The following is a 26,245-nucleotide window of genomic DNA, read 5'->3' as shown; positions in this document are numbered from 1 at the left end:
GGGATGTTCACCTTGTTTTTTTGGGGCAAAATAATAATAGGTAAAACACTGAATTTATATATATATATATATATATATATATATATATTTTTTTTTTTTTAATTCAATATTTGAGAATATAGGATTTAAATCTTAAATACCTCAGTAATAAACATAATACTAAATAAATGTACTCTTACCTATTAAATTTTAGAAAGGACTAAAAGGAAAGACATTCCTGTTAATTTTACAAACATATTAATCGTGTAACCAAGATTAAAACATATTAATTAGGTGGCCATTTGTGGAACTTGATCCTTTGAAATTTCTGGATTTTTTTTTAAATAACTATATAATCAAAATTATATTATTAATTAGCCAAGGTTTGAAACTATTTTAGTATCTAAGAAATCGAGTGCAAAGGACTCGATTTTGAAATGCTAAATCAACTGTTTTAAAGTCGATTTCAACATCGTTTGTAGCTGATGTGGATACTTGGCCAACGCAGGCATAGAACTTGAGTCCAGAGGAATCGATTTAGTTTTGCTTAACTGCAGATGAACCCACAGACCCAGACCCAAACGCAGTAAAAAAGGAAAAACTCAGACGCAGAGATCAGCAAAACCCAAAGATCAGCAAAACGCAGAGATCAAAATGCTGAGATCAACAACCTGAGATCAAAACGCTAATCAACAACGAAGAAGAAAGAAGCAATGATGCAAAACCCAGCAAACTAGAGAAGCAATAACGAAGCAACCCAGGGGTGGCAAAAGCTTCAGGCGACGGAGTGGAGTTTCTCGCCACCGCTCCAATGGAGGAGAAGAACACGTTGGAGTGGAGAGTGGGTTTGATTTGTTTTGGGTTTTGTATTTGGTTTTGTTCATGGGTTTTGGGTTTAGGATTTTGAGAAATGGGTTTGGATTTTGAGAAATGGATTTAGATGAAGGAGGAAGAACTGGCTTGGGTTTTTGAAGGCTTGGAAGAAGGGAAGAAGATGGTGAACAAAACCTGAAATGGAGAAAGAAGAGAACGGGACTTGAAATGAAAAAAAAAAAAAAAAAAAAAAAAAAAAAAAAAAAAAAAAACGAAGGTAGAAGATGATGAGCAAAACGAAATCGAGTCCGTAGTTTGACAGAACTCGAGTCCCGTAGATTCGAGTTCTATGCCTACGTGGACCAAATTTTCACATCAACTACGAACGACGTTGAAATCAAGTTTAGTGCATTCGATTTAACATTTCAAAATCGAGTCCAGAGGACTCAATTTATTATATACCAAATTAGTTTCAAACTTTGGCTAACTAATAATATAGTTTGGTTTTTATAGTAATTTTAAATAAATAAAAAATCCACAACTTAGAGTCCGTTTGGATAGAACTTATTTTGCTGAAACTGAAAACTGAAAACACTGTAGCAAAATAATTTTTAAATGTGTGAATAGTGCTGTGAGACCCATTTTTAATGAAAAAGTTACTGAAAAGTAAAATTTGTGGGACCCATAAACAGTGCATGTGTGCACTGTTCATAGCTGAAAAGTCCAAACTTGCGGCTGGGTTAAAAAAAAAAAAGAAGCAAAACGCGGACGCAGGAAACTTGGACGCGCTATCCAAACTCCACCTTAGAATACAATTTATTTGTACCGCGTTTGGTGTTTCACTCTATATCAAAAATAACTCATTGCAAGAGACAAACAGCAAAGTAAAGATAAGCTAAAACCCGCTCTTTTTTTCTTGTAGCGGGAAAATCCAGCTCCGGCGCTCTGGATGGCGGGAAATACAGTTGTGCTGTTTGACTTTGACCGTACGATCATCGACGGTGACAGCGACAATCGGGTTATCACGGAGATGGGTCTCACTGGCCTCTTCAATAAGCTTCGCTTCAACTTGCCTTGGAACTCTCTCATGGTTTCTCTACTTTTCACTCTTTTCATTATCTTTCAGTTTTCTTTGTTCCATTTATCAAAAACCCATCTGGGTTTTGTTAATTTTTTGTTTTTGTTTTTTGAGATGCATGAATGAATTTCATAGCGCATAAAAAGAAAAAAAGAAGTGGGTTTGTTCCATTAATCATAGACCCACATGGCTAGAACATAGCTATGAAACAGTGTGAAAATTATATCGTTAGGCTTAGGTCCTTAATGACTACATATTTGTTGTTAAGCATTGTGTATTACAATGAACTCGTAGCAGAGAATTTATTTATAGAAAACTAAATAATTACCCTCTGTTTGTTTTAAAGTTAATATTTTCTAGAATGAGTTATTTTCCGAGTCATATTTTTTTTTAAGGTAAATTGGAAATTACACTCCTAAAGTTAGGGTTGACTTTATTTTAAGCTATGAAATTTTAGAATTTGGATACTACCTACTAAAGTTTGGGATGTTTGTATTTTACACCCTGACGTAACAGAACTTGAATTTTACCCCTAAAATTTAGAATTGTTTGGATCTACACCCCCAAATTCTAAAATTTTAGGGTTTAAAATCCAAACACTTCAAAATTTTAGGGAGTAAAATCCAAAAACTCTTAAATATAAGGGTAAAATCTAAATTTTGAAACGTCAAGGTATAAAATCCAAACATTACCAAATTTTAGAGGGTAAAATTCAAATTTTGAAACGTCAGAGTGTAAAATCCAATCACCCCTAAACTTTAGTGGTATAATTTGTAATTTACCCTATTTTTTATAAAGCTATATCATTTTCTAACTTTTGTTAACAACCTTAAATAAGTTGAAAAACGATCTCCTAACTTCTCTTATTTAGCTTGTTATATAATAGAGTTGTTTTCCAAAAAAAAATTTTGGAAACAATCTCTAAAAAAAAATAAGTCATATTTTTTATGTTGATCAAATATAGTTTTCCTTTGACTCATTTTTTATGATATTATCAAATACTGAAAAATATGAAAAACAATATTCACGCATGGAAACTAAACTCTAGACTAATAGGATTATATGACTTGCAATACAAGTAGAATTAAGTTTTCTTTTATTTGCACACCAAGTTAGACTAGGATTTCTTTGCTTGCATACTAGGTTGAATTGGACTTGGGTGTTAACTAGGAATTGACCGTTGATACCTTTAACACCCCGTCAAACTCAAGGTGGAGACTTGAAGACAACTTGAGTTTGAAAAAGGAAAAAAGAAAAACTAAAACCTTGATGAAAATCATGACCGAATTTGATGTAGACTGAATGAAGTGTTGACAACAAGCTAGGAAGGACAGATTTGCGCCATGATTGAGGCTTGAATGATGAGTACAATGCATGTGATACATGTGGAGGCTAATGATTAGAGGCATGATTGCCTGAAGAGTATAGAGACGCATGATAGAAAGAAGCCAGTAAAGACTACTGATCAGAGGTGTGGCTGAGTAACGTGGCCTAAAGATGATAAAGACGCATGACCAGAATGAAAGCTGATAAAAAGAGGCTACCAAGTAGTGTGGCTTGTGATACTTAGCCAAGCTATTGCGGATGCTTGATCAGAAGCAATGCTGAAAACCAGGTGCAAAAGAAAGATGCACGTGTGCATTTAATATAGTTGAAACTACCAAGATTGCCTTGTGAGAGAATATCATATTTCAAAAGATTGATTGTCCACGGTAGGTAAGAAATTAGGATGATCTGCAGAGTGGCCAGTAGCGATGGTGAAAGAGAGAACCTTGATATAACAGTTTAAAGATGTGAAATAATAGTGTTGTACTAATGTACTAGTGTTCTTAAATACTTGAAAAGAGGCTCAGAAGGCAAAGATCCAAAAGGAATAGTGCTTAAACAACTGTAGGAATACTGTTGGAGGAGAAACTGCTGGGAAGGAAGGCTGAAGAGTATAGATACAATTGTGTTGCATTAAAGAAGAGATTGTTTGTAGTTGAAGGTAAATGGGTGTGCTCATTGGCTTTTAATATTGTTTTGCTCCAATCTTGAGTGGGCTCAAAGTCCACTTGGTCTATAAAAAGGTTTGATTTTGTATGATTTTAAACGCAAGCATCCTCATATATAGTTTTACAAACCACATGAACTTTTGTCAAACTGATTTGCGACAATCAACTCAAAAAACTGTGGAAGATATATACATTTACCTTCACCATCATTGTACAATTTAGTGCAGACCAGTGTATGAGCTCCAAGTTCCTTCACATTATACTTTACAAGGAAATCATAATGCCCCCCTGGGCGTATCAATTCAATAGGTGATTTCCATGTATACAAAAGCAGGATCCTTAGCCTCTCCGTTTTAATTTCAGCCTTGATTATAACGTCCTTAACCCAAGTTGAAGCTATTGTTAATGGTAATATAGGCTATATAGTTCATCCACCACAAATCATGTGCCACCAAAGAAGCTTGCAAAAAAGAACCACACAACAGTGGGTTCCTTCGACATGCCAAGAAGAAAGCTTCTTCATTGTGATGTATGAACAAGCCAATTGATGCCAAGAAATTTGAAGACACTAATGCGGCAACACTCAGGTTAGAGGATGATGGTATGGCTTGCAAAAAAATTGGATTGTGAGTTTAAGTAGATGATCGAATTTTGGCTCTGATATTGTGCTAGAAAAGAAAGAACATACTACACAGCTATGATACCATGTGAAAATAGAAAGAAGAAAATAAAATAATGTAGAGAGCTAAAGCAGAAGAAAGAGGAAGAAAGAGAATTAACGTGATTCAGCCTGATGGCCTACACCCATGGCGGAAGCCTTGATGGCTATACTTTAACTATTAAGCATTGTGTATTACAATGAACCCATAGAAAGGTATTTATAGGAGACTAAACCATAAACTAATAGGATTACACGACTTGCAATACAAGTATTAGGATTTCTTTGCTTGAACACGAAGTTGGATTAGGATTGTTTTTGCTTGCACACCAAGAATAATTGGACTTGGGCCTTGACTAGGTATTGAGCTTTAATATCTTAGATAATTTTGTTTTTAATGAATCAATGAATTTATTAGCAGTAAAAAGAAATGGGTATTTTTTTTATCATTAACTCATTTATTTATTTTGTTGTTTTTGGTCAACTATTTGTAGGATAGGATGCTGGAGGAGCTTCATTCACAAGGCAAAACAGTAGAGGACATAACAGAGTGCCTGAAAGGAACTCCATTGGATCAGCATATAATTGCTGCTATTAAAGCAGCCCATGCTCTTGGGTAAATTTTTCTTGACTAGCTTTTAGCTTATTTGTTGTTATTAGTGAGTTGCTACTCATTGCTGATTGATAAAATGGTTGTGGGTGGCAAATGTTGTTTTTGTTTCAGATGTGAGTTGAGGATAATCAGCGATGCCAATTTGTTTTACATTGAGACAATCTTGGAACATCAAGGTGTGTTGGGATGCTTTTCTCGGATAGATACCAATCCGAGTTTCGTGGATGAGGAGGGACGGCTTAGAATCTTACCTTTTCATGATTTAAGTTCAACTCCTCATGGTTGCAAATTGTGCCCCCCAAATATGTGCAAGGTATTATAACAATCTTGGTTGTAGCTAGGAGTTGTATTTTATTTTAGATGCTTTATTGAAAATAGAGAATTACATTATGTCACTATGTTGCCAAGTTTATTGACTATGTGATTTGTTGGCTGTCGTAATTGAAGTTTGTTTGATAAAACATAACAAGGGTGAGTTTGTATCTGTACTGCTGAGAAACTTTAGAGAATGGGTTCTCATTGACCTGGAGAGTCCAATATGGCTGATCTACTTAAGAAACACTTTCGATCATGGTTCTTTCCACATTGAGGGATTTATTTGAATCAAACCTACATACACTTCTGTGGAATGAACCCCTTTTTCCTTGCCCTTTCTCTCTTTAACTTGAATTCATTCTTTTTGGTGTAGTAATTGTGGAGCAAATGGCATATCCTCTTTCCTTAAATATTTTGTAAAAGGTGAGGTTATGGGTACAATTTATTATAGTAGCGCGTGTTATATTTACTTATCAAAAGTTTTCTTGGTAAAAGATTAGGATACCTAGGAGGCCAATGGAATTGTGGCCATTAAATTTTGTTTTTAGTGGCATTTGAATACCCAAAAATTCGTGCATTCTGACTGAATATCATCTATTTGTATCAAGTCCACTCCTAAAAGAAGTAGGCCTGCAAGTGGGTTGACATCATTTCTGTCATCTCTCTGGCAAGTAGTTTACTATCCACAGTGGAAAAATGATGTCAGGTGATATTACAGTTAGGTTCTACTTTTAGTCCTCATTGTTGCTATTTCCTTTTCTTTTGGTGTTGGGGGGTTGGGAATAGGGGCTTTTATTTTCTGATCACAGTATCTTTATTCCATTAAAACTGGTTTTAATGGTGGCCTACACTATAGGGTCTGGTGATTGACCAAATCCAAGCTTCTGTTTCTGATAGTGGGGTGAAGAGAATTATCTACCTTGGAGATGGGAATGGTGATTACTGCCCAACTTTGAAGCTTGGGGAAAATGATTTTGTGATGCCAAGGAAGAAGTATCCTCTGTGGAAACACATTCATGGCAACCCAAAGCTAATCAAGGCACAAGTCCATGAATGGAGCACTGGAGAGGAGCTGGAGAGGATCCTACTACACCTTATCGATACAAATCCCATTCAAGATAAAATCATTAGTGGTAACGCCAGTCAGTCTAACTGATCCGATTGCCAGTCCACCCAGGAAGCATTCCCTCAAACTCTCTTTATTCCTCACTATCAATTGGACTTTTGAATTTTTTCAATGGCAGTCAAAGGTCATTTAGTGGTAGGAGACTGTTTATCCTGTTTAACTTCATTGTTTGATGATTAAATCACAGAAAGAAGTTATAATGTCTTCTATTGAACTTGTTAAGACTTCAGGATTGTCGTAATAACAGCCCTTTTGTTACACAATTCATAGGAAGATGTTTACAGAAAATATATGTTAAAGCAATGCAAAGCTCTAGAGGCCACTCTTTTCACCTTAACTTGTGTCAAAAAGGAGTTGAAATAGCTGTAGAAGCAAAGAGTGGTACTTATTTCCTTTGTTAGTTTTTTTTTCTTAAAAACAGTTTTGCAATTGTTACGAAAATCTCTTGTTAAAGAGATTTGATTCTTTGGTGTTTGGTACCACATTCTTCTGGAGAATCTGATAATGCCAACGAACCAGTTGAGTAGATTGACAAGTCCTACCTTAGCCTTTTTGGCAAAATTTTTGGAAAGTCCTGGCTTCTGTAAGTTTTGATTTGTTGAAAAACTTATTTGATTATTTGTTGAAAGTTGGCAAGAATACAGTTGTTACGGTTTTTTTTTTTTTTTTTTTTTTTTGAGGTTCTTTTAATACACTAATGGGTTAATGGAAAAAATCTAATGCAAATGCACTATGAATTTTTTAATGTACAGAGCATTTAAGGTAGTTCGTGTATAATAGAAAAATGTATAGAATTTACATAATTTTACCTAAAAATGACAAATATCACCGTGAATAATTTTGTAAATTTACAAATTTGCTATAGTAATTGTGTAAATTTACACTGACACTATTTATTTTAATTTAATTGTTTATTTATTTTTTTTCTTTGTATATTGAGAATGAAGGAAGAGAGTAGATGGTAGTTGTTGTGTATGACGACAGAGAAACAATTAAAAATATATATATTTTAATGAAATATAATGTAAAATAGATAATTTGATGGGTGGTTTTTTAAAAATAGAGTATGTAAAGTCGGTTCTTATATTAAAATAGACAAAAAATTTTGCACAAGCTCCGAATGCTCTTATCATCTCCGTTGGATGTGAAAGTCTTTCTAGCGTGAAGATTTTACTGAACATGCACATTAAAATTTTAAAGGTTAAATATCATCTACATTTCTAAATTTTTAAAAAGTAAAATTTTTATGATGAAATGATTCATTTTCATCTTAAAGGATATGATGTATTTATTTATTATTTTTGTTTACAATAAGGGTTTGGAATCTATTTATTTTGCTGAAATTGAAAATTTTTTGTTAAAAGTTCAGTAAATAAAGGTAAAAGTTAGTTGAAATAGTACAGCAGGACCTATGAATAGTACTAAAAAATGCAATAGGACCCATAAATTGTAGAAAAAATAAGTTTAATAGTAAAATAAGTTGGGAAAAATAATTTTGCCAAAACAACATTAAAAAAGGGAGAAAGATTGAAGGACTTGCGTGTTTGGTTAAAAGTAATCAATTTTTATTTTTGTCTTAATTTTTTTATTTTTGTCTCACATTTAATAAATAAATTAATAAAAATATGAGATACGAAAGGAATCCGAATTTTTTTTTGAGAACAAAGGAATCCGAATTGGATAATACCTAACTACTACGGAACTTTTTTTCTTGATAGAAACCTAATTACGGAACTTATTAAGTTCTTTTTGCCTATAGAGAATTGGATAATGCCAACTGACCTCAAGATTCTGGACTTTTGTTTGAGACAAAAAATTCTTTTGTGATTGCTATTGCTACAACTACATAGTACTTGTTACTTATACCAAAGGAATTTTGCCACAACATGCTTTATTGGAGGAACCCAATCAGCACAAAATGTTCAAGGGTCCCAATTTTATTTTTAATAAATCAATTAGTAAATTCTTTTTGTCAAATAAAAAATTTTGGGGTGAAGCTTGTTGGATGATAATGAACCATTACTAGATTAACTGTGATGCAAAAGAAGTAAAAAAAAAATATTGTGAGTTTATACATCATGTCAAAATTGTGGCAAAAATATTGTAAAATATATAAGTTGATATTCTATGAAAAAAAAAAAAGATTTTATTTAGAGTTTTTTTTTTTAATGTTGAAAGAGAAAAAGATGGACGGTTGAGATTGTTAGATCCTTCACTGATTCCAATCAAGGAGGCCACTATAATTGTAGGCTAAAAATAGAATAGGAACAAAAAAAACCTTAACAACCAATGAGCTGTCAGCTTTTTTCTTCTAAAAAAAAAATAAAAAAAGAGTTGTCGTATTTTGACGCAAAATAAAAAAATCTTAAATCTAGGAAGCCGTGGTGGGCTGCTCTGAAGAACTAAACTTAAACTAAAAACTTTGTCAGATGTCCAAAACATATAAAAACCACAACTTTTCACACGCCTCATCTTACAGATACGTTTCATCAATCTTTCTTTTCCGATCCTCTGTTTGCTGCCACTGTTCTAAACTCTCTCTCTCTCTCTCCGTGTGTGTGTGTGCGCGCGCGCCATAAACAATAATTGGTGAACGGAGAAAAAGAGAGAAGAAAGAGAGACGGGTATGTTCTTTGAGGGGGTTATAGAGGCCATGCCTGTGTTTGCAAAGGAGCTACTTGTTGGTGGAGTTGCTGGTGGAGTTGCCAAGACTGTGGTTGCACCCCTCGAGCGTGTCAAGATTTTGTTTCAGGTTTGTACTTAATTGACTTCAACTTTTTTTTTTTTCTCTTTGGCAATGGGTTTCACTATGATTCTTTATTATCTTGTGCTGTACATGGGCAGTTAATAATATTGTCTGTATTTCTAAAAAGTAAAATTTGTATGATTTATTTTCGTCTTAAGGAGACTATTATTTAAACGGTTGCATCTGTTTAGACCGGTTTTTTTTTCCCAAAATACCCCTATAGCTATAGGTTTAAGAAGAGATAGAACTAAAGGATAGTTTAGTAAAAATATATATCTAACTTGCACTAAAATATTGCTTATAAAATAAGAACACTCTTTCACTAGCTCATTTCTTCAAAAGTAACTATAAGTTTATTGTTTTTTTTTAAATAAAAAAATAAGTTAAACACCCTACATTTATCCAAAAATAAATCTAAATATATATATATAAAAAAAAAAAACTAAAAGACAATTCGGATTGTTTTTGTTCTAAAATACCATTACATTCCTATGTTTAGGTAGAGACAAAACTAAAGAACAATTCGGTAAAAATAAAAACCTAACTTCTACTAAAATATTGCCTAAAACATAGACTCACTTTCTTATTGATTTTCAAATTTATTTATCTACTTATAAATTATATTCTCAAAATAAAAATTATATATAATAAAAAACAAAATTTTTTTTTTTGTTGCTACTACCACTAAAAAAAAAAACGTCATCTCACGTGCTTCGGGCGTGAGATGAAGCTAGTTTATTTATTATTTTTGTTTACAATAAGTAGTAGAGAAAGATTGAAAGACTTGCGTGTTTGGTTAAAAGTAATCAATTTTTTTTTGTCTTTTTTTTTTTGTCTCACATTTAATAAATAAATTAATAAAAATATGAGATACCAAAGGAATCCGAATTGGATAATACCTAACTACGGAACCTTTTTTCTTGAGAGTGAGAGAAACCAAACTACGGAACTTATTTAGTTCCTTTTGCCTCTAGAGAATTGGATAAGGCCAACGAACCTCACGATTCTTGACTTCTGTTTGTGCCTAAAAATTCTTTTGTGATGGCTACAACTACAGAGTACTGTTTACATATACCTAAGGAATTTTGCCACATTCGTGCTTTAGTGGAGGAACCCAATCAGCATAAAATGTTCAAGGGTCCCAAATTTTATTTATTTTTTAAATTCAATTAGTATACCCTTGTTGTTAAATAAGAAATTTGAGATGAAACTTAATAGATGATTATGATGTGATAGAGTGTAAGAGATAGGAAAAAAAAAATGTGGGTTTACATATCACGTTAAAGTTATAGCAAAAATATTATAAAACTCTAAAAGGAAAAAAAAAAGATTTTGAGTTTTTGTTTTTTGGTTGAAAGAGAAAAATATGGACGGTTGAGATTGTTAGATCCTTCACTGACTACCAATCAAGGAGGCCACTATAATTGTAGGCTAAAAATAGAATAGGAACAAAAAAACCTTAACAACCAATGAGCTGTCAGCTTTTTTCTTCTCAAAAAAAAAAATAAAAAAAAGAGTTGTCATATTTTGACGCAAAATAAAAAAAAAATCTTAAATCTAGGAAGCCGTGGTGGGCTGCTCTGAAGAACTAAACTTTTTAAACTAAAAACTTTGTCAGATGTCCAAAACATATAAAAACCACAACTTTTCACACGCCTCATCTTACAGATACGTTTCATCAATCCTTCTTTTCCGATCCTCTGTTTGCTGCCACTGTTCTAAACACTCTCTCTCTCTCTCCGTGTGTGTGTGTGTCTGCCATAAACAATAATTGGTGAATGGAGAAGAAGAGAGAAGAAAGAGAGATGGGTATGTTCTTTGATGGGGTTATAGAGGCCATGCCTGTGTTTGCAAAGGAGCTACTTGCTGGTGGAGTTGCTGGTGGAGTTGCCAAGACTGTGGTTGCACCCCTCGAGCGTGTCAAGATTTTGTTTCAGGTTTGTACTTAATTGACTTCAACCTTTTTTTTTTTTTTTTTTTTTTCTCTTTGGCAATGGGTTTCACTATGATTCTTTATTATCTTGTGCTGTACATGGGCAGTTAATAATGTTTATTTTGCTTATTGGGGTTTTGGTTTTCTTGTTTTTCTTTATATATATTTGGTTTTCTTTGATGGGTTTTTGTCTGAATTTCCGACTCATGTTTGACTATGAGTAGGTTTGACCGGAGTTGAATTGAGACTGTATGATTTTTCTTCTTCTTATTCTTTTAACAATGCAATAGGATTTGAAGGCATTTGCTGCTCTTCTATACCATCAAACCAAGCCACCAATGGCTTTCTTTTTCGTGTAGGTGGGATTCCATTTGAGTCCCTTATTCGACGACTTCTTGTCCAGTTGAGCTAATGGAAACCTGTGGGAGTGGGATTCAATAAGTTAAGAAGATGGATTATGTAGGGGGTTTTTTGAAATTAAATGATGGTGTGTGATTGAGGTAGTAATTTTTTCTTGGAATAATCTGATTCTCTTTTCAAAAAAAAAAAATATATATATATATATATTGTATTGAAACGATTACAAGGGGCCAACCACATTGTGAGCATTAACTAGAATCAAGCAGAGAAAAAAATGCTAAAACAAAATAATCCAACTGTACAGCCTGGCTGGAATGGGGGGGGGGGGGGGGGGGGTATTATGTGCTTTCTTTGTAATAAAATAGAGGCTGATATGCAAAATTTACTTAAGGATTGTCTATGCATGAGCTGCTCAATGAAGTCCTGGAGACTAATTCAAACCATATAAGTAAAATGTGCTTTACTAGTTTTAAAGCTTCTTCGGGCATCTCTGTCTCTGTCTCTGTCTCTCTCTCCCCCTCTACCTACTTCACCCATCTTCTGATAGATATCAGGATACTTTCATCGATTCTTCCTTTTGGGGGAATGTTGGATTGGATCCAGTGATAAATAGACAATCCTTGAAAGTGAAAAAGAACTTACTCATTGACCCTTTTTCAGACCAGAAGGGAAGAATTCCAAAGCATAGGGCTTTTGGGTTCCTTTAAAAAGATTGCAAAGACGGAAGGGGTTATGGGTTTCTACAGGTGGATCTCTGAGTCATTGTCATTTTGTTGTGGAGGGTGTTTTCTGAACTTTTTTTTTTTTTTTTATAACAAATTCTTTTGTGGCATTTATCTACAGAGGGAATGGGGCTAGTGTTGCTCGAATTGTTCCCTATGCAGCGCTGCATTACATGACTTATGAGCAGTACCGCAGATGGATAATAGTCACTTTTCCTGACGTAGGGAGAGGCCCTGTGCTTGATCTCGTGGCCGGATCATTTGCGGGAGGAACTGCTGTGCTTTTTACCTATCCCCTTGATTTAGTTCGGACTAAATTGGCTTATCAGGTAAGTAATATAATTAAAAATAAAAAGTAAACTCCCTTTCTCTCTCTCATGCATGCATGCATATGTGCACTCATGGAAATTGACCTTAAATGACTTGGAGGTCACTGGAGAGGCACCAAAATCCTTTAGCACAAGTTCTGGGACTTAAAATTGCTGCAACAGATAACCACTGTGTCTGGCTCCTCTCATGTGAACTTTGGTCAGAAGGACAACTAGATTATATAAGCATTAATTGCTCTTTACACTCATTGTGAAAAGATGTCAACCATGTTGTATTTGATGATGCAGGTTGTTGGTTCATCAAAGTTGAATGCTCAAATGCTAATTAAAAATGAACTAGTTTATAAAGGAATTCTTGATTGTTTCTCAAAGACATATAAAGAGGCTGGGATTAGAGGTCTATATCGTGGTGTGGGTATGCATTCCTAAATAGCTTGAATTAAGTTATAATGTCATTTTCCATTTCTCTGCTTAATTAACATCCTTGGGAGGTTTTTACATTTAACATGTGAACTGCATTGTCAGCTCCATCACTTTATGGAATCTTTCCATATGCTGGTTTGAAATTTTACTTCTATGAGGAGATGAAACGTCATGTCCCTGTGGAGCAAAAGAAGAATATTATGGTGAAGCTTGTATGTGGATCTGTTGCAGGTTTGTTGGGTCAGACCTTCACATACCCCCTTGATGTTGTTAGGAGACAAATGCAGGTTAATCACTTCAATGCTCTTTTGAATTATATCTTAAAGTGGGACATAAATACTTATTATTGAACAATCATTATAACAGGTTCAACGGCTCTCAGCATCAAAGAGTGCTGAGATGAAAGGAACAATAGAAACCCTTGTTATGATTGCTCAAAAACAAGGATGGAGGCATTTATTTTCAGGGCTGAGCATCAACTACTTGAAGGTGGGAAACCTTGTCTTTGTGTTTTCTCTATCATATCGTGTCTCTCTGGATACTTAAGTTTTGTTATTCTACTTCAGGTTGTACCATCTGTGGCAATTGGATTTACTGTTTATGATCTTATGAAAGCATACCTGAGAGTTCCATCACGAGATGATGTAATTGATGTGGTTTCCAATAAAAGAACTAGCCAATCATCATCACTTCACTCGTGATAACATTCTTAGCCATTTTAAACTTGAGACCAGTCTTTCTCACACAGGTTATCAGGAGCTTGATAGGTCATTTTTCATTGGTACATTCCATTCTTTGAAGATGTATTATATCATATAATGTGGATTAATCCCTCCAAAAAGACCTCTTTCAAGGTCTAATTTCGCAGATTATATGAGGGTATGATCCTTAAGTTAGCTAACATGATTAGAATTCAGATTACCTCATGCACTGTTTCCATAAAGCATGATGTGTTTTTCAACAACAGAATCACTATACGGTGTACGTATTACAAGATCAATAAACAATCAACTCTGATGTACTGCTATAAATGAATAATGATAACTACCTTGAGTAGTTTTTTCTATACAGTAATGTTCTTTTTCAGCCATTAGTCTATTGAAACCAACGGATTCAATTGCCTTTATGACTTTATCTATTTATTTTTTTGGCCAAATGTATTAACTGCTATTTGTTTAGTAATAAAAATCAACTGTTATATCCTTAGTGCTGGAAAATTGACAGATACTGGAGGCAATCATTTGAAGGGGTAATAGAAATCTAGGAGGATGATGTTTAATTGTTTATGTTCATTTGAAGGAACAGCAAAGAACATACATTCTGATTTCAGTACCCTTGGAACTCCATAGGGAACATTTATGATTTCAGTACGCATGTAACTCTAATTGATCAACTGTAATTACTGCCAATATGAAAGGTACCGTCCCACTGATGAAATATGGATTACTGAACAATCTTAAAGAGCCAACATTGGACCAGATGATGGTGAATGCCCAGTCTGAATCTTATTAAAAAGTCTGACAGCACCATCTCAATTATCTGCCATCCTAAAATATCGGGTGCATAAATAGCGTGGAGCAGAACAAAGGAAAACAGGCTTCATAAACGTTAATATATTATAGCATGCTACTGCGAAGTTAACATGTGACAGATTGGTCAATTCGAACTTGTTTCTAGTTATTAGGTAATTGAATCTCCATACAAACATAATGTACAATGAAAAAAATGCATTACATTTACAAGCAAATCTCTTATAAAAAATTTCATCAATTTTCTCGCCGCAGCAAGGAGCTTTACAAGGAACTTCAATTGTGTGTTGAGGGAAAACCTGGTAGCCAACCCATGAGATGAGCTCTGACATCAAGGTGTTAATAACTTTACCAGTAATCCCCACAAGAGCACTTGCCATCCTTGAAATGATGGAACCGCTTGTTATCTCTAACAATCAACTCCCTGCCAACAATTCTTGACATAATTTTTATTGCATTGTGGCAGTCACCACAGATCCTGAGGTTCTTAATGATCCTAAGAGTTGTCCGTGGCGGTGTACTAATCAGACCATAAGCAATTGCCAAACGCTCACTATGATATTGCAAGGCCTGCTCTTTTGCTTCCTCATCAATGTCATGAAGTACATATCTTGTATCTGGCACATAACCTGCTTCCCTCATCTGCCCATGCAGACCTTTCAATTTCTCATATCCCTCTCCTTTGTAAGGGCCAGTACTCCGATACTCACTCACCCTATTCTTCTCCTCAAGCATATTAGTTGCAGAATGCTTCTTCCTAGGGGGGATTCGGATCTTATCAGCAATGGCCTTAGAAGGATCAAGACTAACCAACAACTCATCCATGTGGTCTTCAAGTTCTATATCTCCGTGAATTCTTGCATAATTCCTAAGAGTCTCCCAAACTTCGCCTGTAGGTTCAAATGGCATCTTCCCAATGAACTCTTCTGCTTCCTTCAAATAACCAGAAGTCCCAAAAACATCAATAACCCCTAAATAATGTTCAATCCCTGGAACAATCCCATACTCATTCTTCATCAAATTAAAGTACATCAACCCTTCTTCCACAACTTCTACACTAGCACAAGCCGCCAATACCAACACAAAGGTCTTGCCATTGGGCTGCAACCCCGCCTTTCTCATCTCCTCAAACAACAACAATCCATAATTACCCTGCCCATTCACTGCATATCCATTAATCATCAAATGCCATGAACACATATTCTGCTCGCGCATTCTATCAAACACTCGGCGTGCATCTCTCATACTCCCACATTTCCCATACATCCCAATCAACTTATTACTCAATTCGACATCACCACGAAACGGAGACCTTTTCAAGAACTCATTGACCCTCTTCCCAACTTGAAGCGACTTCGAATCCCCGCACGAATCCAACAACGCACAGAAAACTCCATAATCAGCACAAACACCTTGACCCATGTACTCCACAACTTGTTCAACCTTTCCCTCCTCACACAAACCCATCAAATCAACATTTGGTGGGTCACCGCGTAATGGGTTACTCTCATTTTCATCGTTAAGCTGATCACCGTTCACTTTTTGCTCATTGGAGTGGCTCTTCTTCCTGTTACTCTGTGACTGTAAAGAAGGTTCAGGGTGGGATTTGTACTGAGTGTTGGTGCTTTGGCGGTGAGAGACGCCACCACTGTGGCGGCGATAGGCCTTTGAGTTGTTGGCATTGGGCAGTGCGTAGGTGCAGAGAGGTTTGGATGGTGTGGGGTTGAGAGAGAGCTGAGCCAATGGTCTCAAGTGGGAAGCGATAATAGAGTTTCCAGAGCCCTGAAGAGATAATAGAGAAGCCATCGATTTGCAAAGTTTGGAAATGGAAGTGATATCAGAGAAGAGAGAGAAGGTTTTGGAAATGGAAAATGGATAGTTTCTGGAACAGAGCTTCTAGGTGCAGATATATTGCTTGATATCTACTCTCGGTCATAGGTCAGGATCTTGAAATTTTGAGTAAACGACAGGTCGCTCGCTAGGATGTATATATCTTGTTATATAATTCATATTTTAAAAATCTTACTATTGAATTACATGTTCTATATATTTTTAATATTTATGCTATTTTTCATGCCAATTGAATATTATTTACTATTTAATTCATAAACTTATATTTTATGCATTATTTTAAACTATAAAAACTTAAATTTAACTAATTGATTGATAAAATAACTATTTATACACTCTATCCAAGAGATATCCTGAAAATTGCATAATTTGATAACGCAAAGGACAGAACTCAGAATCTCTAAGTTTATAACGAATCTTTCAAGTCCATTGAGCCTATTATTCGAGTGTTTATAAAGGAACAAAAGCTTACAAATTTTTAAATTTGCTTGTGGTTTGTAGATAACATCATGAAATATAGAAAACAATTTTCATAAAACCATTCCTTATTGGATTTATTTTCAGAAAAGTTGTTCTCGAAAACATGTTTTGACTTTTGATGATGATTCTTCATGCATTCGAGAATAGTTTAGATACAATTTCAGGAAATGTCTAATTAGATGTTGTCTATTGTTTAAATAAAAATTTTGACTAAAAAAGTGATGCCTTAATTAACCATTCAAAAGGGAAAAAATTATGGATGGCGTTTCTGCAAGTCAGTATCACACCAGTAGATAGATGAATGATAAACCCATCACTCATAAAAGAAGCCTGTATTTCAATACAGAAGATTTTTGAAGGCCTGCCTCATTCACAACTCAGCCTGCAAAATGTAGTGGGGTTCAAACAAAAAAAATATTCAAGGAATTACGTAACAGCTTAAGTAGAACAAAGCCTCAAATTATGTAATCTGACCACTCAGAAATAAAAGAGGTGTGATCCATGGACTCTTCAGGCACATCCTCATGCTTTCCTCCCACCAGCCTTGCTGGGTTCCCGTGGTGGCATATCAATCAACGCCAACCCGGCCCTGATCTATGTGCCAGTGCTAGTGGCCGCCGTGATTCTGTCCACGGCTTTTGAGCCTAAACAGTACTTACATAAACAAAATCTGTACTAAAGAATCAGATTATTATAATCATACACATTATTAAAGAAAAAAAAGATTTTAAAAAATCATCATTTGCTTGATGTCAAAAAAAAACTATGATTTGGATTTTAAAACAAACCTACAAAGAAGAAGAGGTATCTTCTACTCTGCACTAAACTAACAAATAAACCGCATTACTCTCTTGTTGTTTTGCTTCAAAAGCAAAACCAACATATAACAGAGTTTTCTCTTCTACATTCCCAATCAACGACCAGTTTATATCTGACTAATTATTTTTTTTCTACCAAGAGATTTTCTCATTATAAAAGGTAGTTATCATTGTAAATGATTATTTAATTTTTTTAAAGATGGATAGTAATTTATAATTAAAAACCCATTCTAGTTTATTTTTATAATTAGATAATTACAACAATAAGAAGGATGATTTGAAACCCCGTTAATTCCTTATATGATACTAAAATTACTTCTTTATATAACACATTTATATTTTTATATAGATATTGATGGGGTTCAAGTTGAAGTAGTTTGTCAATAGTGGTCGTCCATGGCCAGATCACATCCAGAAGGTTTTGTGAGGAAAGAAACCCAAGGGAAGCGTCACAGGTAGGGGTGTCCATGAGTCGGCCCAGGTCGGGTTTGTGCCCAACCCAAACTCGACCCAAATGACTTGGGTGGGAGAAATCACAACCCGTAACTGACCCGTGTGGAGCTTTGAATTGGCCGGATTGGGTCTTGTCAGTTTCGGGTGCATATCAGGCAGTTTTGGGTTCACTATAGGGGGCCAAATTTTGGTCGAAATCTTGCTGGATCTTGACAGATTTGGCCGGATCTATCGAGATCTGTCCAATATTCCTCCATATCCTTCAAAATCTGGCAAAGATCTCGCTTAGTGAATTTAGAACTTTTCAAAGGTTCCATATAATCAAACCATGGTGTACTATTCCTAAAACGTAGAGAGGATTCCTCGTAATTTGCTCCATGTACTCTATCTTCTCCATTTTTTTCCATTAGCTTCACACATCTCCCACAATGGTAGTGGATTCGAACAAGTAGACCCACTTCCAACTGTCTATAAAAGGATCAAGTCACATTCACCCAAGGTAAGTTCTACCATTCACAGTTTCTTATCCTTGTGTTTTAGAGAGAAAACTAACTTAACCGTTGAAGGGTCCTTGATCGGGTTACACTGGTTACCTTTGATAGTCTTTTCTTTCTTTTCAAGTCATACAACCACCACCCTAGCCTAAGGCATTCCGGCCTACTGATTTTTGAGTATCATCAGTTGGCGCTGTTTATGGCGAGCAAAGTGAGCAAAGTTTCAAAGTGCTAACATTCTTGCTTTCCAAGACAAAAAGGTAGCCTGGTTCGGACTAGGTCGATGGCCACTAGTCCAGAACACCAGGAGAGTGGAAATGCCTTCAGCCACCTAAACCGTGCACTAGCACCACCACTTTCCATCCAATAATAGTTGCAGTCCATGGCAGCTACGATGGCAGAACTAACGCAATAAACCAAGAGTTAACTAGAGAGATTAATAGGCAAAGTCAGCAGTAATGCAGCGAAGAACAAGGAAAAATTTCAGAGAATGGAGGGGCTGAGAATGATGCTAAAGGAAGAGATCAATCTAGAGGTACTGTCACTCGTACGGTACCACATTTGGAGAGAGAAATGAATCAAATGAAAAGAGTCATGGAGGAGATGAAGGACTCCATGAGGAGACCAAATCACGTGGATGACCTTGTCCACAAGATTGACTCTCCTTTCATTACGTCCATCACAAGTCACCCCCTACCCTCTAAATTCAAAATGCCTATCTTGGACTCATTATTATTCCCAAGAAGAAGAAGAAGGCTGAATGAGTGGAAACTAGTTATATATATCATCCAGAGCAAGGCCCTTGTCCAAAAAAGGCTAAGATAAGGGGAAAAAATGATCGAGATAGCAATAAGGCAGTGTCGTCCTTGGGATGATACTTCAACTACACTCCCCTGAATACCCCGCTTAACTAAGTGCTGATGCAGATTAAAGATGACTCGTCCTTAAAATGGCCTGAGAAGATGAAAGGAGATCCTAGCAAGCAAAACAAAAGTAAGTACTATCATTTCCACTGAGACCACGGACATGATACAAACGAGTGTTACAACTTGAAGCAGCAAATTGAAGTTCTCATTAAGTAGGAAAGTTGAAAAATTTTCTTGGACAAGACCATAAGAACGAAAGGCAACCAATGAAAGACAAAGCATAAAAACCAGTGCATCAGCCTCTTGGAGAAATAAAGGTCATTGTAGAGGGTATATTAACTAGAAGCTCGTCCAAAGCTAAGAAGACTTACTTGTGGGTAGTCCAGAATGTTTAACTAACTAGACGACCACTGATCAGAGACGACGAGCTTGCAATCATTTTCACGGACGAAGATGCCAAACGACTACATTATCCCTATGATGATGCGATTGTCATCACTTTGGTAATTGTAAATTATACAACTAGAAGGGTGTTAATAGACAATGAGAGTTCAGTGGACATTCTCTACTATCCAGCCTTCCAACAAATGAGAATCAACAAAGAGTTACTTCGTCTAGTGAGTGTGCCTTTGATTGGATTCGGAGGAATGAAGGTTCTACCAGTAGACACTATCTCCTTGCCAGTCGTGGTTGGCTCTTACCCATGACAAATCAATAAAGAAGTGAACTTCCTTGTTGTGGACTGTTCATTCTCATATAATTCCATTATAGGACGACCGACTTTGAATAGTTGGAAGGCCGCAACTTCCACCTATCACTTGTCTGTCAAATTCCCAATGAAGTATGGCATTGAGGAAGTACAGGGAAACCAACTAGTTGTTAAAGAGTGTTACTTGGCGATGTTGGCAATGGATGAGCAGATGCAAACGATGAACATTGAAGAAAGAAGAACAATAGCTAAACCAATTGAAGTATTGGAAGACATACCATTAGACAAGTCTAACCCTAAAACGTTTACCAAAATTGGGACAAGCATAGAAGAGAAGACTAAGCAAGACCTTGTCCAATTCCTCAAGAAGAGCACAGAAGTTTTTTCTTGGAGGCACAAAGACATGCTCAGGATTTACACAAATGTGATTACTCATTGCCTAAATGTATTCCCATCTCACAAACCAGTCCGTTAGAAGAGGAGAGAGTTTGCCCTAGAACAAGATAATGTCATCAAAGAAGAAGTTCAGAAATCGGTAATAGTAGAGTTCATCCGCGAAGTCTACTACCCTAATTGGCTAGCTAATGTAGTAATGGTAAAAAAAGCTAATGGAAAATCGAGGATGTGCATAGACTTTACATATTTAAACAAGACGTGTCCCAAGGATAGTTATCCTCTTCCACACATTAACCAATTGGTGGATTTAACAACTAGACACCAACTGCTGAGTTTTAGGGACACATTCTTAAGATACAACCAGATTAAGATGGACGAGGCAAACTAGGAGAAATCATCTTTCATCACAAGCCAAGGCTTGTTTTGTTACAAAGTAATGTCGTTTGGCCTGAAAAATGCAGGGGCTACCTATCAAAGATTAGTCAACCACATGTTTCGTCCACAAATTGGGCAAAATGTTGAAGTGTACGTGAGCGACATGTTGGTCAAAAGTGCGAGGGAGACACAACACCTGGACAACCTTCAAGAGACCTTCGACACACTTAAATGATAAAAGATGAAGCTAAATCCAAGCAAATGTGGCTTTGGAGTTGCATCAGGGAAGTTCCTTGACTTTATAGTTTCACAAAGAGGAATTAAAGCAAATCCTAATAAAATTCAAGTGATTTTGAATATGGAGCCCCCAAAAATGTCAAAGACTTCCAAAGCCTCATTGGACAAGTATCAACCTTTAATAAGTTCGTCTAAAAAATTACTGACAAGTGTTTACCATTTTTCAGAGTGTTAAGGAGAGCATTTGAATGGACTTACAAATTCCAACAAGCGTTTGAAGACCTTAAGGCTTATCTCACTTCAACTCCGTTGTTAAGCCCATCCAAACCAGGTAAGAAGTTATATTTATACCTAGCAATGTCCCCCTATGCAATAAGCTTAGCCTTAGTTAGAGAAGAAGGGAAGGTACAGAAACTCGTCTATTACACCAGTAAAGCTTTAAGAGGAGTTGAAGGATGGTACCCATCAATAGAAAAGTTAGCTTTTCATTGGTAATAGCAGTGAGAAAGCTCAGGCCTTATTTTCAGGCTTATTTCATCAACGTCTCGATAGACCACCCATTAAAGAAGGCTATGAATAAGCTGGAAGCCGCAGGAAAATTGATCTAGTGGGTAGTGGAACTTAGTGAATTTGACATGAGATATCGGCTAAAGAAAGCAATACAGGCTCAAGCCCACGCCTTGCAGACTTCATTGCTGAATTTACTCTTGCTTATGATCAACAGAGTGGAGACTAGGGGCAAAGTAATGGGTCATTCATGTGGATGGTTTGTCTACACAACATGTAGAAGGAGTTGGAATAGTGTTGCCATCACCAAAAGGAGATCATCTAGAATATGCCATCCATCTACAATTCCAGACGACTAACAATGAAGCTAAATATGAAGCCTTACTTCAGGGTCTAGAGTTAGCTAAATCACTTGGAGCAAATTCGGTTCTCGACTAAGGGGATTCACAGTTGGTGATAAGCCAAGTAAATGGAACATGTGAAGCCAATGAAGAACAAATGAAGAAGTACTTGGGCAAAGTTAAGTAGTGCCTTAAAGGCTTCACAACAACCCAGTTTCAACGGATACCAAAGGAGGAAAATGCGGAAGCAAACGTCCTAGCCAAGGCAGCATTTGCAGACGAGATGGTGGGTAATCAAATTAAAGTCCAATACATCCCAAGTATATACATTCTAGAAGTGAATCAAATACATGGGGTAGCCAATTGGACCACTTTAATCATGTCTTATCTTAAAGACGGACTCCTCCCAAAGGATAAAGAAGAAGCAAGGAAGCTAAGGGGTAAGAGCAACAAGGTTTGTCCTTATGGATGAGGTGTTATATAAGAGAGGTTTCTCTCAACCTTATTTGAGGTGTTTGACTCCGGATGAGTTTCAATATGTCTTGAGAGATGTCCATAAAGGAGCCTGTGAAAACCATTTAGGGGGCAGATCCTTCATTCATAAGATAGTCCGCACAAGATACTACTAGTCGTCCATGTAGGCAGATGCTAAAGCTTATGTCTAAGTGTGCGAAAAATGTCAACACTATAGTAATATACCAAGACAATCGTCTAAATACCTCACTCCAATTATGGCCCCTTGGCCCTTTGCCCAGTGGAGACTTGACATACTTGACCCCTTTCCCATGGGGACAAGGCAAATGAAGTTCTTGGTGGTAGGGATCGATTATTTTACCAAATGGGTGGAAGCAAAGCCGTTGGCAAAGATCACTGAGCAAAACGTTAGAAGTTTCATCTAGAAGAACATTATCTGCCGTTTTCGAATCCCTAAGATTCACGTCTTAGACAATGGACACTAGTTTAACAATACATCCTTCAAAGAGTTTTGCGAGAAATTGGGAATCAATAATCACTATTCCTCACTCTCCCACCCACAGGCTAATGGATAGACAAAAGTTGCAAATCTATCCTTGTTGAAAATCATTAAGACTTAAATTGAGGAGGCAAAAGGGATATAGCCAAATGAATTACCCAATGTCCTTTTAGGCATACAGAATGACCATAAGGACTCCCAATGGAGAGACTCTTTTTAAGCTAGCATATGGAAGTGATGCAGTAATACTTGCGGAGGTTGGTCTGACTAGCTGCAAGGTGACCCATTATAAGGATGAGAAAAATGAGAAACAGGTCCTTCTAAGCCTCGATCTCATTGACGAGGTTAGGGTGGACATGGAGCAGAGGGTAGCGTGTTACAAGAACCTGATGACTATGCACCACAATGCGTTAGTAAAACCAAGGCATTTCAACATTGGGGATCTCGTCTTGAAAATTGTGTCCCTGGCTACTAAGGACCCCCTTCATGGAAAGTTGGGGCTAATTGGGAAGGACCATACAAAGTCATCAATTTCAAAAGGCGAGATTCGTACTACCTAGAAGCCTTGGATGGACAAAGGCTAGAGCACTCGTGGAATGTGGAGCAATTGAGAAAGTACTACTAGTAAAGAGGACGAGTCAAGAAAAAGGTCAGCATAAACGAAACTAGAGATTGCTAGTGACCACTAGTAGTCTATTAATGTTATCATTCAACACTTATGTTTTCTAGTAGTATTTTATATTTTTTAGCATTTGAATTCCCTAAAAAGCACTAGCTACTAGCAAATGCTATGGACGATGTCATGAATGAAGTCTTTTTGTATATAAAGCAATTCAAATTCCCTAAAAAAGAGCTAGGTATTGACATGAATGATGTCTATGGATGATGTTATGTACAAAGCCCTTTATTGTATAAAAAGCAATATGAATTTTCTAACTTAAGTGTTGATGATTCTCTATGAAATTAAAGTCCATAAAAAAGACATCTAAAATCTCTAGACGTAGAGATGTAACGTCATGAGCTATCCTTAGACAAGTAAAAGGTAAACTATTATAAAACCTTAAGGTAAAAATACAAGTATAAAGGGAAGGAACACACCTCCCAGTACACTTGTTCAATAACATAGGACAAAGGAAAGCATGCATGTAACACGAAAAGAATTTCTACGGACGGCATATGTCCAAACCACTAAGTAATCTAAACTATGGATGAGAAGGAAAACTCAGCCAATTAGAAATTCTAAAGATAAGTCCAAGATAAGGACAAGGAAAATATTTAGCCATTCCAAGGTAAAATCCTAACTATGGACAAAAAATACTTGGTTATTAAAATTGGCAATAGAACCAAGAACAAACATTCAAATATAGACGAAAATGCATTCATAAATAAAACTAAGGGTAGACGACCAACATCCAAAAACCCTTTAAAGTAATAAGCCTAGAAAAGATAATTGTATGAGACCTTGCCCTAAAACATGGATGGGGTAATGTACTTAAAGATATTTAAATAGTCCAAAACAACGGACCCTCCAAAAAAAAAAAAAAAAGAAAGCAAATTTTGCTTAAAACTAAACTTATGGGGATAAACCACTGGGGGCATCTCCTTTAGACTTTGAGCCATCCTTAGTAGGGTGAGGAGTGGAAGCATCGTCTTCAATGTTCACATCCCCAGAACTCGTCTGAAATAAGGAACTCTCAGCTGCAATATGAAACTTGATGAAATCAAAGTCCACCCCAAGAAACGACTCAAGGGCATCCATATGAAAATCCTCAAAGCCCACAACATAGTTCTCATCCAAAAGGTCGGTGAACTCCTTGGAAGATTTGAACTCCCTGATCACTTCATCTTTGGCTTGGCTCAAGGACAACCTAAGCCCTTCATTCTACTTCTGAAGGTGATCCAGACGAGTATCTTTCTCCACTATATCTGTCCTCAACTCCTCAGCTAGGTTCTTTAACTCTGTCACCTCAGCTTCCAGTTTCATCTTCTCCCCCAACATGTGGCTTGATTCTTTCTCCATGTTATGAATCTTTTCCTCAAGCCTAACCTTATCCTTGTTTAGCTCATAAGCTTGCCTGGACACCACCATAAACTTTGACACGGCTTGTATCAAGAGCATGGACGTGAGAAAAAAAAAAAAAAAAAAAGCTCAAATCTTTAAAAAGATTAAGGACGAGTTAAAATACCTTGAAAAGGTCATGAATAGTGGATCGTTCAAACTCCTTCACAAACATATCATAGCAGATGGTAATGTCTTTATCAGTTACCACTTGTTTGAATCTCTCCCAAGCAAGGCCTTCACTTTTGAGGAGAGTCATTGGGCCACTGTCAGTTAACTCTACACATCTCCTACGATGATAGTGGATCCGAACAAGTAGACCCACTTCCAACTCTCTATAAAAGAATCAAGTCACATTCACCTAAGGTAAGTTTTACCATTCACAGTTTCTCATTCTTATAATCTAGAAACTGACTTAATTGCTGGAGAGTCCTTGGCCGGATTATACTGGTCACCCTTGATAGTACTTTCTTTCATTTTCAGGTCGTACATCCGCCACCCTAGCCCGAGGCATTCTAGCCTACTGATTTTCGATTATCATTCTATATAATAATATTTTAATCTATGGTTTAGATATTTTACTCAACTGTAAGAGACAAGCGACTTTTATGAGTTGAGTCTACATTTTTAAATTTGTGAAAAATAAATATTCACTCTAGAGTGTAGTATAAGACAAATATGCAATCAAATCCGTTATTATTCCTTATCTAATAAATCTATATTGTCAGGTTCATGAAAAATAAATATTCACTTTTATCTATATATAAAAAATAACCGTTCACTTTGAGCGAGACAAATTTTCACGCTAATAGAGAAATGGTGAATTTTTTATATAAAAAGAGAGTCACCTAGAAAGACAAGAAGCCCTTGTAAATAAGGAGGTAGTGGGAGTAGGAGATGCAAGTAGGGTCAAATTATGGGTGGCACGTAGATTGGCGAATGTATTTAGAGCCAAAGTCAAGTAATGCCCTAATCAATTGATGTATATTAATTTCTTCAAATTAACAAAGTGAAGTTTTTCTTATTTAGTTTTTTTTTGTTAAATAAAATATTTGGTGATTTCATGTA

At 36.0% G+C, this 26,245-nt stretch overlaps 3 protein-coding genes across 5 annotated transcripts; 2 read left to right on the top strand and 1 right to left on the bottom strand.

The window, feature by feature from the left end:
• The first annotated feature begins 1,639 nt into the window (after positions 1–1,639).
• On the top strand, positions 1,640–6,839 carry LOC142606016 (thiamine phosphate phosphatase-like protein). The gene is made up of 4 exons (XM_075777435.1): positions 1,640–1,882; positions 5,017–5,138; positions 5,247–5,448; positions 6,307–6,839. The coding sequence occupies exons 1-4, from the start codon at positions 1,742–1,744 to the stop codon at positions 6,604–6,606; spliced, it is 765 nt and encodes a 254-aa protein (XP_075633550.1). The 5' UTR covers positions 1,640–1,741; the 3' UTR covers positions 6,607–6,839.
• Positions 6,840–9,007: 2,168 nt separating this feature from the next.
• On the top strand, positions 9,008–14,179 carry LOC142617844 (mitochondrial carrier protein CoAc2). Of its 3 annotated transcripts, none has more exons than XM_075790805.1 (8): positions 9,008–9,328; positions 11,107–11,259; positions 12,276–12,361; positions 12,459–12,666; positions 12,955–13,081; positions 13,192–13,376; positions 13,456–13,578; positions 13,656–14,179. In XM_075790805.1, the coding sequence occupies exons 1-8, from the start codon at positions 9,203–9,205 to the stop codon at positions 13,788–13,790; spliced, it is 1,143 nt and encodes a 380-aa protein (XP_075646920.1). In that variant the 5' UTR covers positions 9,008–9,202; the 3' UTR covers positions 13,791–14,179. The 3 variants fall into 3 exon arrangements, with proteins under 3 accessions (XP_075646920.1, XP_075646931.1, XP_075646942.1); XM_075790816.1 differs by having other exon boundaries at positions 9,009–9,328; positions 11,110–11,259; XM_075790827.1 differs by having other exon boundaries at positions 9,011–9,328; positions 10,991–11,259.
• A 508-nt stretch (positions 14,180–14,687) lies between these two features.
• LOC142617834 (pentatricopeptide repeat-containing protein At2g15690, mitochondrial-like) lies at positions 14,688–16,589 on the bottom strand. The gene has a single exon (XM_075790797.1). The coding sequence runs from the start codon at positions 16,422–16,424 to the stop codon at positions 14,967–14,969; it is 1,458 nt and encodes a 485-aa protein (XP_075646912.1). The 5' UTR covers positions 16,425–16,589; the 3' UTR covers positions 14,688–14,966.
• Positions 16,590–26,245: the final 9,656 nt, after the last annotated feature.

Source organism: Castanea sativa, chromosome 1, assembly GCF_040712315.1.
Source record: "Castanea sativa cultivar Marrone di Chiusa Pesio chromosome 1, ASM4071231v1".
NCBI lineage: Eukaryota > Viridiplantae > Streptophyta > Magnoliopsida > Fagales > Fagaceae > Castanea > Castanea sativa.
The sequence above is the reverse complement of the archived record's forward strand: the minus strand, read 5'-3'. Positions and strand labels throughout refer to the sequence as shown.